The sequence below is a fragment of the Ptychodera flava genome, chromosome 4 (genome assembly GCF_041260155.1).
Source record: "Ptychodera flava strain L36383 chromosome 4, AS_Pfla_20210202, whole genome shotgun sequence".
Taxonomy (NCBI): domain Eukaryota; kingdom Metazoa; phylum Hemichordata; class Enteropneusta; family Ptychoderidae; genus Ptychodera; species Ptychodera flava.
In genome coordinates this window covers 40,191,531-40,204,051 of record NC_091931.1, presented here as the reverse complement: position 1 = coordinate 40,204,051, position 12,521 = coordinate 40,191,531, and the positions used below count along the sequence as shown (strand labels likewise).

Sequence of the window (12,521 nt, the reverse complement as noted above, 5' to 3'; positions counted from 1 at the left end):
CGTGACCTTCTGACAAAACATACCTTCCTCCTTTCGAATTACCCACACGCTCTCTTCTAATATTGATATTCTTATACTCTGGCTCACCAAAGACAAAATAATTTGGTCCAAAACTTATAACTCTTATCATGGATGGTAGAACCCCCTTTGCCAGAGACGTATCCTGAATCTACGTGAACCAACTTCGCTTTCAAAAGGCGTCGCTCAGTGTTTATTCAAAGTCAATCAAAGCTTGGACAGTTGAATACAGCAGCGCCCTCAACATTTATCTATTGGTCTCCTTCATTCCAGTGATAGTTTCTACTGTCGCTGTCTTTCTATCTTTCTTTTGTACATCCGTTTACTGTATGTACTTTCGTTCACCCCTCAATAAATTCATTCTAATCCACTTATTCGTTTGTTTGTTCGTCAGAATGGATTACTATCTGACTGAATTCAAGGCATGAGGTGCCTTCAGGAAAGGATATTCGGAAAAAATTCCAAGTTATTTTGACTGTGTAAAGTTTGAAAGAACTCATTTTGAATTACACAGAAAAATAAATCATCCACGTCTCGTGTTTTTAAATCGAATATTTAACTTTCCCCATAAAGCTCACGCAAATAATGTGCTTCTTTCGTCCACAACTGTGCAGTAGTAACTCAAGATTTATATTCGTTTCAGAACAGAAATGTTTCCTCGACCAAAGTATGAGCAAGAGTTTAGACTGCAAATTTCGAGGGTCTACTTTAAATTGAAAGAAAGGAACTTCAGTGACGTAACATTGAACGTAAAGAAAGAAAACTGGGGCAAAAATAGATTACTTTGCTCTATATTATTTTAATTTGGTCTCAGAGGAGGTGTGACAGACGGAAATTTTAATAAGGCTCTATCCATGGAACTCGATGAGTGAGCAGTGAAGATTTCTTTCCCATACTCCGGTACTGTTGTATGAGGTTGGATTACTCCAACAAAACATCGACAATAGATTAAATGAAAGACAATAAAGAAAGCAAATGCAGCACACGTGATCTGCCCGAAATAAAACTCTGCCCGGACAACCACATTCAATCCTGAAGAAGCTATACTTGAATGTATTTGTCAGGAAAGACTGTTTGTCAGGGAAGACTGTTTGTCAGGGAAGACTGAAAGTTCAGAAAGCGTGCGCTTGCTGTCGCGTCTTTCAATTTGCGTTTTATTTATTATTCATAAAAACTCGTACATCCTAATGTTTCAGTTGTATTTGTACATCAAAAAAGCGAAAAACGAAAACGAGACAACATCAGAGACTGAGCTAACGGTGCAATACTGACGAGCATTGCACGGCTAAATTTAGACTCTCTCGCACCCCCTCGCTGGCTTCACCTCAGATCATAAAACCGCACCTCAGCAGTTGACTCGCTGAGCTGAGCTCAGAGAGCCGGTTACGCCATAGCATGGTTGGCTCGGTGAGCGTCGCTTTTTAGAAAGACCGTTGAGGGCGCATAACGGCGTAGCGAACAGGGCTGTGGGAGTCTAGTCTAAATTTAGCCTCATTTCGGTAATTGCGTAATGATAGCTTCAGCTATCTTCTTAGCTGAGGAGTTTCGTCATTGACATTCAGTGATATCCTTTATTCTCGACCTTGACAGCATTGTCCAATGGCAGTCAAAAGGAATAAGTGGCACGAGTTTAGCCTATATGCCTAACAAAAGAAACGAATTTAAAATGAAAATGAATAATAAATGTAGCCCGACATGCACAGGCTTGCATGGTCTGAGGTTGCGTAGCCGTCGATGGGGTGTGAGGACAGTCTACCTGAAATCCCTATTGATGTGTTACGTAAGTATTGTATCGCTGTGTTCGCTCGACCATTTGTCTTTCGAATCGAGGTATGTCGTGAAGCCATCAGTTTTGAATGAAGCAGTGCACGGAATGCCAATATTGACATGTCTTTAAACGATGTTTCAGTTTATTGCTAAGTTTCAGCATTTAAAATACACTGCCCTTTTCTTCCACTTTGCTTGATTGAGTCGAACCAAGAAGATTTGAAATGTGAATGAAAACTTGGTCTTCATGAAAGTCCTGCAAGTCAGTGGAGAATACATATAACAGGTAGTTTACGGCGGGTGTCCTTTCAAGATGTAGTTCGGTATAGAATATGATAAGTATTTCAATCATATTGTAGAGGGAAGTGTCAAGTACATGTCAAACTGTAGATACGCGAAATTCCATTATTTCAAGCTCAACCAAACGCTCGGTGTCTTCAACTGGAGAAAGGTCTTCGGGCGTTTTGTCATCGTTCTTTGTTGGTTGATGCCTTAATGCCGCGATCAAGAGAAGTAAACCACTCAGGATGTTCCCTGACCCCACTGCTGGAAAAGTGACCTTGTAATTTTTGGTGACGTCGTACAAAAATCCTGAAAGACAGAAAAAAATTACCGTCAATTTAGGATATCATGTTTTTGATCTCCGTTTGCCGACTCTCTCTCTTATGCATGCGTACGAGTTTTTTTTTTCTGAGCACAAACTGTCGTAATTACGAGTTTTCAATTCTCGATTTACAGGCTTTTCGTTGAAGTAATTAGAATGTTTTATTCTAGTGATCAACTTTTCTTCAAAAAATAATCAATAATACCCATGTACAACGAGATAATTCTTAATTCTTACAGTCGTCATAACAGCAACACTCGTCCCTGGAGCGCATTTCTTACTTTCGTATTAAGTCTGTAAGTTGGGTGGGCACGTGACTTATTTCAACTTTCAGATTTTTCGGTTATTCTACGAGCCCAGTATAACTGCAGAAATCGCAAATTTCCCTATTTATTTGTAAAATTTTCCCTTGACCTCTTTCATGAAATGTGTTGTACTTGTTGAATCATATCTTGTGTAATTTTGCAATACTACCTTGGCATTGATATCATCGTTTAAGGTAATTCGCGCCTCGAAATTGAAAGATTTAAAGTTTTACTCCAAGCTTTCAACCATTCTCTTTCATTCTCTTGGGGTTACAGTACAAATTTTGATACAAGAGAAACAAATCACCAAATATATACCGATATTTGAAATTCAAACTGGCTCCTATCCCTGTGTTATCTCTGTGGGGTAAAAATCTAGTTCTCGATTTTCACAAAGGTAAGACGTTGAAACCTTTGTTTACTCCATAAGCTTCGAAATGAGCCATGACAAGTAAAGGTTTGATAGTCCGAATATCTGTCTCAGAGGCGCAAGTTTTCCATGGTTTCATTTTTCTTTTATCTTCGGGTACACATGCACATGGGTAATTTTAGTTCAGTGATCATTGTTTAAAGTAGTTCGCGCCAAACGAAATTGAAAGGTTTAAATTTTTACTCAAACTTTCTTCAACCAAGCTTTCAACAATTCCCTCTATTATTTACAGGTCGTAAAACGAGATACACATTCATACTCACCTCCCAGCGGCGGACCAATGACGCATCCAATACCCGCGAAGAACAATGTTAATCCAACAGCCATCGTGTAATTTCGGCCCGTGACTGAATTGACGAGCAGCCACATGCTGGGATAGTAGAAACCCTGCGCTAGGCCGATAACAGCACAGAAAATGACCATGATAACGAACCTTGATGAGAAAGGAAAACATATGAAAAAAGTGCCTAGTATCCACATTGATAGTGTCGGTATGAATTTACGGGAGTTGTGTAGACAAGAGAGGTCCATACAGGCCGCAGAAAAAAGTCTGGCGACAAGTGATGCGATCCCCACCGTTGACATCAACAGGGAAGCCGACAAACTGGGAATACCTTTTTCTATCACACACGGAACGATGAACAAGGCCGTGGTTGCATACGTCAAGGTACTCAGAGCTTCTCCGAGAAGTACGAAAATAAAACTTCTGGTTCTGAAAACGAATCCGCAGCCAAGGCTTTCGTTCGTCGTTACTTTACAACAGAGCTTCATACAGTTTCGCTCGGGAGATCTCGATTTCTGGGTGTACACCTTTTTGAGATCTTCCGCCTCTTGATTTGTAGTGATGGTCACCTCAATGGGTCGGACTAAAGCAGCGCACACAAATAGATTTGCATTGATCGCAGCCATGACAAGGAAACATCCTCTCCATCCGTATGCGTCCAGAAGAAGTTGGTGGATAGGCGAGAACGCCATGTAGCCGACTCCAACCCCGGTGAGAGCCAAAGAACTAGCCAGGCCGAGGTATCTCTTGAAGTACATGCCAAGCACGGAAAACATCGGTGCGTAAACCATTCCTTGGCCGAGGCCTGTAGGGTAAAAGCAAATTTAAGTGTAGGCACTGGGGCACAAGGCATTATCAGTCATAACAAGCGTGTAAAAAATTAATAAATGTATGATTATGAATACTTTTGATAAAAATAGCGCCAATGGCACTTGATCACAACTGGCACATTGTGAAACTACTCTATCTCTGGGTACACCTGTACATGAAATACTGAATGGGTAGGTGCTGCGGGTTTGGAGTTTGTCAGTAAATGCACACAGAAAACAAAGTCCCGAAGTAGCGAATTCCAACCATTTTCAAACCACACTGTTTGTCAGTGGGATAAGCAATATTCGCAAAAATCACATTTCCAGGCTAATAGACTATGTTTTACGAAATCACACGTCCTTACTACAAAATAAAACGATCTTTGTCTTTAAATCAATGCGCCAGTAAACAGGTCCAGCAGCTAGTTATGTCATCAAGTCTGTAATGTTAAGGGTCATAACAAATGTGAGAAATCTAAAACATTAAATATGTTGTTTTTTATCAATTTTATTACCAAAAGCGCATGAAATCTCTGATACTTTGAATCAGCCATCCTGCATATTTCTAACATTCATCAAAACCTCATTTCTGTTCCACAACTCATTAAATAGTCCATAATGCAGGATTGGTGTACATTCCAAAACTACATATATGAAAGACCCCTAAAATCAATTAGTTAAAGGGGGGTTAGAAATTTCCCAAAACTATCTAACCCCTGCTCCGTTTGGCTCCATTTTTCGGAATCGGAACCTTGGAACCAGTCTGAATATCTGTACCAAATATCAATGCAGTCTGTTCAGCGGTTTTTGACTTTTTGTCGTTTACGGAAAATGGACACTGAGTCTGTCTGACACCGGTTGAAGCTAACCCTATATCACAACTTCCAGATGTGATAATGACCTATGGTCATTATGTTAAAAAATACCGCCAATGGCGCTTGGACATAATGACCGCCTAGTATTATCGGCATTTATCAACAACCACACTCACTGTGAATTAGACAGACCACGAAGTCAATGAGCAACATATAGCTGAAAGACTATTTTTCACATTGCGATTTTAAGCTCATTTTTTTGAGAAAAGAGACATGTATATGTATATGGAGAAATAGCAGAAGACATATTTGTAAATTGTTTGTTAAGTGACAATCATATATGCATCTCTTGAAATTTTGTGGTTATAAGGTAGTGTAAGAATAATGAGGTTAGAATAAGTTAGGAAAGCTAATGACAGTAATTAAGATTACAAAATTATACACTAAGCTGGGGAAATCTGATTGAAATAAATGTTGAAAAAGTAGCAAAGTCATGGTCATCTTTTGTCTAATACCTTGTGTAAGTTCATGAACTTTACATAAATCTTGCTGTAGATTTGTTGCTAATGGGCAATAACTGTGTTTCAGATCATTTGAGAGCAATCCATCCATGACAGCTTTAAATTGTAATATACTTCTATTTAAAGGAGAGAACTTCTCAAATAATTTTTTTCGCTGTAATTTGCTGTGAGAACACATGGACAGATGCTCAGGACTCTATGCTGGTGCTACCTTGATAACTAACCTACAACTTGTAACGTCATTGTCTAACCTGTTCACCCCAATTTCCTGTAGACAGGTCCACACTCTCCATTGATAACAATGGGTTTGGGCCATACCATTGCAGTGAAAGACTGTAACATGTGAGGTTGTGGATACTTAATCTCTGGAATGTCAAAGTCTGTATATTGACTCAAGGATGTTTACTTAACAAATGCCTAGGGTCATCTCAAAAGTGAGAATCTACACTATGAAATATGTTTTTTTTAATGCTTTTGATGCCCAAAAGAGCATAGAAATCTCATACTTCGAATCAGTCATCCTGCATATTTCTAACATTCATCAAAACCTCATTTCTGTTCCACAACTCATAAAACAGTCCACAATGCAGGATTGGTGTACATTCCAAAACTACATATATGAAAGACCCCTAAATCAATTAGTTAAAAAGGGGGGTTACAAATTTCCCAAAACTATCTAACCGCCGCTCCGTTTGGCTCCATTTTCGGAATTGGAACCTTGGAACCAGTCTATGTATCGGTATCAAATATCAACGCAGTCTGTTCAGCAGTTTTTGACTTTTTGTCGTTTACGGAAATGGACGACATCAAACACCGGTTGAAACCACCTCTATATCACAACTTCCAGTTGTGATAAAAATCAATATTTCTGTCATATTTTACATATACAAAAGTACCCTAGCCCACTGCACTCGAATGCTAAATGATGATCAGTTTTCATGCTAAATTCGCGCAGTTGTTGAACAGACCTTGTTGTTATTAAATTTATGATTATGAATATATCCTTGATAAAAAGTAATATTTCCATCATCGCAAAAGTACCCTTCAGCACTCAAATCTTAAATGATTATCAGTATTTGCAAATTCACGCAGTTGTAGCGCAGACCCTGAAATAATAGTCACAGCAGCAGCATTGCGCATGCACTTGATGCGCGGTCACAGTACTGCCTCGGAAGACTACATGTATTATTACTACTCAGAGAGTCTGCCAAGGCAGTGACTGCGCATCGAGTAACTGCGCAATGCTGCTGCTGTAACTATTATTTCAGTGTCAGTGCTACAAGTAACTGAATTTGGCATAAATACCGATCATCATTAAGGATTCGAATGCTGTAGGGTACTTTTGTATGTGTACAATAATGACAGAAATAGCAATTTTTATCAAGAATATTCATAATCATACTTTATTGATAACACAATCTGTACTAAACCTTCGTTAATTTGACATGAACACTGATCATCATTCAGAATTTGAGTGCAGTAGGGTATTTTTGTAAGTATATAATAACGACAGAAACATTTAATTTTTATAAACAGTATTCATAATCACAAATATGTTAATTTGTTTACGCTCTTGCTATGACTGATAATGCCTTTTGCCCCTGTGGTGTGGGGAGAATAAATTCACTGTAGCGCTAATCTCGCCAATAACCACTGAGATTACAATGGGAAATAAATCGCAAATCAGAAAGGCGGTAAAGCACCAGACGATGTCTGTGCCATAGCTCAAAATATATAAAACCAAATATGAGCTAAAAACGTCATTTTGAGCAGGTTATTTTAATATTCCAATATACGTTGTCTTTACACACACATACACATTCTAGAACTCCTCTTACCTACAAGAAATCCATAGGAAAACCAAAGGTAATAGACACTGGTGGCGAATGAACTGGCGATGAGTCCCGATGTCGTGATAAGACCCCCAGCAGTAACCACTCTACGAGTTCCATACTTGTCAAGGAAACTGCTGAACGGAGCTGGTGAAAGATGTAACGATGACAGGTCACAATATCTCAGTCGAGGGAAGAATTAGTTTCCCTGATATTTGCGACAGTAGTAATAACTAATCTTCGTGTTGATCGTTTTTCACTTTCATGTCTTTCATGACGAGTGTTATTCCATGGAGTCCCATGGCCTTAAACCAGACACTCACCCGGCTGTATTATGGCATGCATAATATAATAATTATAGACCCGTATCATTTTGGGACAGTCTCGGTAACCCTGACTGTTTGTTGGGGCGCTAGGCTTGCGCCTTGGAAGGTTAGCGCCCCCAACAAAGGGTGAGAGTCACAGAGACTCGTTCAGACAAGGGAATGAGATAATCAAACACCAGGGGCCGGAGGAACAGTACAAAACATGGCATTTGATTCATTGTTTTGGAGAAAGCATCCAACGGAGCGTCATGGCATACCAGTACTTTATACATGTACTTCATGGCATGTAGATCCATCGTTGGCAGTCCAGACGTTTGATTTTTTCCATTTTTGCCTCTTGTTTAGGTATAGAAAAAAAGGAGCTGCTATTACTAAGTATTAGTTAGTAAATATCCACGTCGAAACGACAAAGCATTTCTAAATGTATCATCAAATGATCGACCTCGTGCCGATCAGCTGTCCTACGTCATTTGGCCACTTCTTTCCGATTCGTGACAACATTTATGTCAACTCGTCTGTTGTCCAATAATTGTAACCGATAGTTTTCTACATACAGGTTTTGAAGAGGGGTGTTGATAACTTCTGACGAGTGTGCAATCAATGCATTGAAACAGAATTCGGTAAAACACGGAAAATATATTTTTATATAAAGCAAAAATTAAGAACACATGGTCTCACCTACAAAGCAGCACAGGCTGATAGTAATGGAAAAGACGGTCGACACTTCCACCAGATCTGCCCCAAAATAACTGGTCAGTGGCGGTATGAAGACACCCATGGCAAACATACATTCCGCGTTAAGCGTTTGTGCGAGGAAGCTAGCCAGCACCACTAGCCAGCCCCATCCACCATCGGGTGGGCTCTTCGATGCTCGTTTTGACGTCATCTATGACTGAACACACGAAAGGACGAGCAGATGAAATCAATGCCAATCAATGTAAAGTAATGTGTCAAGACGATAAAACCATGGCTTGGACTTGACCATTTACTGACAAAGGAGCCACCTTGTTTGTCAATTAAAGGTCAAGTTTAAACGCAAAATTCAAGCCACGAGAATTTGCTGGAAGAACACTCTCTCATGTTGGACATTTCGCTGTTGTACTATAGAAGGACCATTAACTCCTCAGGTGCGGTATTTCGAACATAGGATAAAGTCGACCTTGAACGTGTTATTTTGAACTAGCACAAGTTTTCATCACTCTGCTGTGATGATGAGGTCACTCACTGTCCCTCGATGACCAGTTTGATGTGCAGGAGATCGCAGTAAGATATTAGAAGGTCACGTAGATGGTTATGTTTAAAGGTGTACTGTCACCTGTTCCACTTTTGCCACAGTTACCATGGAAAGAGAAAATCTAACCAATTAGATTTTATGCGGGTGGCCGCTTTTTAAAAACAGCGCCCTCACATGGGCGTTTTGAATACCAATGAACGCCCCTTTGACCATATATGGACATATTTAGATTACAGGTGACTGTATAGCTTTAACGTACGTTTCATGGTTATTTTCAGCACTGTAACCTACATATCAATTCAACCCCTTTTCCGGAACTATGCTAGGTCTTTCTCGAATTATTGTATAGTTATTTTAATAATATCTTAATGTCATAATTATTAGATTTAGGAAGGGACTTTTGTCTAGAAATGCAGCATGGCGTAAAATTCGAACTGTGATTTTGATTGAACACAGTCCCTCTGTGGACTGTGGATTGAACTTAAATCAAGCCATTTAGCCAAAAAGGGACTTCGCATATGTAATGCTTTCACTTACAAACTACCGGTTTCCATCATTGAAACATTAGTAGCAATTAAAGTAATCCAAAACTATAAAAATACCGCAATTATACGGTGTCGCTCAATTTGATCAGAATTGGTATATACCAGTATGGGTACCAAAGATCAACAATAAATATTGTTTCTATCTGTTCAGTGCAGGAAAATTCTACGTTGATGTTATGACAATGATTTCTGCACAATACAACCAGAAAAACAACAAGAAATATTTAAACCAGAAAAAAAAGAATGACAAAAGTAAATAAGGTCTGAAACTTTAGGTACTGCAGGTCAACTTTAGCAACATGCATAGCAGAAACAGTTAGTCCCTCTTAGTTGGACCATAGACAGTCTTCCCCCTCTACTGTCTATGGTTTGAGCTGGTCTGTCAATATGTAACAGTTCATAGACAATGACAGGAAATGACTCAAGCCTGTTTCAGACACTGGCATGCGCATGCCATCACTCCTGCACATTTGCAGGATTTCCCTTTCTCTTACTTCATTTGCACATTTTTGACACTGACATGTTCATTTGAACAAATTCACATCTTAACCCCTTCATCTACCTGTACACCAAATACTGAGATGGTAGCTTTGGCGGTATGGGAGCCTTTGTGTGTGACGGACATACATCCGCACATACATACCCACAAATATACAGACATACAGACGCAACCGACTCATCATATAAGCTCTTTTTGGTATAAAACCAAATATGAGCTAAAAACAGTGGGACAGGAGCGTAAAAATTTGACATTGATATCAAAACGTAGCTTAAACAAATCATCAGACAAATTGTAAATACCAGTTGCATGTTTATGTGAAAAGATGTAATTGTAGAAACGCTGTTGCTGTAACGTTGGAAGTCTAGAAACAGAGCATAAAGCTTCACATTGATTAGGAATGAAACAGTTTGAGTCCAAAGACTCGGAAATTTGACAATTTTTAATACAGTCCAGTGTTTATGCAGGTCTGGGTAAACCAAAGACAGCAAACAACAGACTATGGAAACGTTCGACTTTTTCTTTTATGGCAAATTTTTATTTACTGTCATTAATAAGACGCTGAGTAATGACCTCAGTTCAGCTGTGCGAAACCAGCTCTAGACCTATAGACCTAGCGTGGAGCTAAAATCAATAGTATCTGATTGTTTCACCAACGAGGTCGAGTTACGAAGTACGCGGATAATCTCGTTTTGTCATAGCAACACCCTATTTACATAAAATTTGCCTTTTGGTCATTGTGTTGAACATCCTGAATGTAGGAAAAAGCGTCGACCTACAAATACCCAAGCAGTCCCGATTATGTAAGGCTCAACATGCAGTTGTGTCTTCTTAAAACCATGTTTTTTGATTAACTACAAACAATGACTGCGTTCAACGGCCAATATTTACATTTAATTTGTGAACTTTAACCCTTGAAAACTTACTAATAAACATTCCGGTGACGTGTTACCATTACATCGTATGTTAACTTATGAAACTAAGCCATAAAAGAGAAAAACGATTGAAAATTGTACCTGCTTGTTTCCTGTCTTTGAGGAAGTGTAGAACGTCTAGGAATAAAACATGACATGGGCCACCATTGTGAATTGGTTGGAACACAAAGCTAACTTGCAATATCTGTTCAATTGTATAGCTGTAGAACTGTAGATTAGTGGTGCAGTTAATTCTAGCCGCAGTCTTGGTATCGTCAGCTGCTACTCAAACTCCAAGTAACCCATCATCTGTGGAGCAGAAAGGCCTCAGAATCAGACCCAATCCATTTCCAATGACTTTGCTAAAGAGGTGTTTACACACGCCTGTAGCTGTTCGCAGTTAACACTCACATCGTTGACGGATGTGTCGTTCGCGAGCTGGGTTTGCATTGTTCAGCGGGTTCGCGGGGGAGCATAGTTCAAACATATCGATCTGGAGATTGTAGAGCATGCGCAATTCTCTTATCGCTGTTTTCTATTTACGACCCATGTGGTTATTAGTCCCCGCGGACGCAGTCCGTCCGGACTTATAGATTGAGTCCCGTCCGTCCGTTCGTGCATCCGTGTGTCTGTGCGTCAGCAGCCGTTTCTCTGTCACCCCTGAACCGATTGTTTTTTTTGCAAACTGTGTGCAAGGATAGTACTTCCCCTTCTCTTTCTTTCTGAGCCAATGTCATTATCGTGAACACGGCTAATAAATAAATAAATAAGCTTTAATAGCTTCAATAAATGTTACGCATGTCAATTTATTTGGCGACACGATCCAGTATGACCTTCGGGCGGCCATTATGTTGCTAATTCTTCTCATTTTTGAACTCTGAACCGATTTTGTTCAGTGTTGGTACACAGATAAAGTACTATGGCATATATACACGTCAATAGATTTCGCGATACAATCCGGCCATTTTGTTGCGATTGTTTCATGTTTTTGAAATTGGAACCGATCCCGGTACCGATTTTCTCGAGGGTCAAAGCTTATTGCTTGAAAGTAACTATCGTTGCGTTATTGCTTACCTTCATGTCTGCTGGCAATTTTTGACGCGTTTTCTGCCATCTTTCGCTTGATTTTATTTAAAGAGGCGGCCCCTTGGAATCATTTTTGTCTCAAAAATCTTCCAGACCCCTCATGATATAAAATGGTCCACTGCTTTGCTCTGCATGCAGGTCTGTTAGTGTTACCTTGCAGATCCTAGAGAAAACGGGATTTTGTTACATTTAAGGGTACGTAACATGGTTATCGACTACCTTCCAACCAAAGCTCTGCAACTATTTGTGGCAAGTCTTTCGACCGTGCGTACAGAATTTACATCACAACTTTCAAAGTAATCTGCCTTTACGACTGAAAACATCTGTTTGAACAAAACCGTGCATCGCATAGCATCGTTAAACTGAGGGTTTTCGTTTGGGCGCAGGCGATGAGCTCAAGGGCGGCTCAAAACTTGTGCGACGGCTCCTTTTCGATCTGTGTCCGAAAACAGCCCTTATTATAAATGGGCGGCTGTTTGAATTTCGTTTACGAACAAGTTCACCCGGCGGAAGCCTATGATGAAACTTTTCGC

At 39.7% G+C, this 12,521-nt stretch overlaps 1 protein-coding gene across 2 annotated transcripts; it reads right to left on the bottom strand.

The window, feature by feature from the left end:
* Positions 1–1,151: 1,151 nt before the first annotated feature.
* LOC139131744 (monocarboxylate transporter 12-like) lies at positions 1,152–11,391 on the bottom strand. 2 transcript variants are annotated; one of them, XM_070697958.1, is made up of 5 exons: positions 11,009–11,391; positions 8,389–8,602; positions 7,391–7,531; positions 3,388–4,212; positions 1,152–2,376 (listed from the first exon to the last, which is right to left on the bottom strand). In XM_070697958.1, the coding sequence occupies exons 2-5, from the start codon at positions 8,594–8,596 to the stop codon at positions 2,165–2,167; spliced, it is 1,386 nt and encodes a 461-aa protein (XP_070554059.1). In that variant the 5' UTR covers positions 8,597–8,602; positions 11,009–11,391; the 3' UTR covers positions 1,152–2,164. The 2 variants fall into 2 exon arrangements, with proteins under 2 accessions (XP_070554059.1, XP_070554057.1); XM_070697956.1 differs by having other exon boundaries at positions 11,005–11,390.
* Between the last annotated feature and the right edge of the window lie 1,130 nt (positions 11,392–12,521).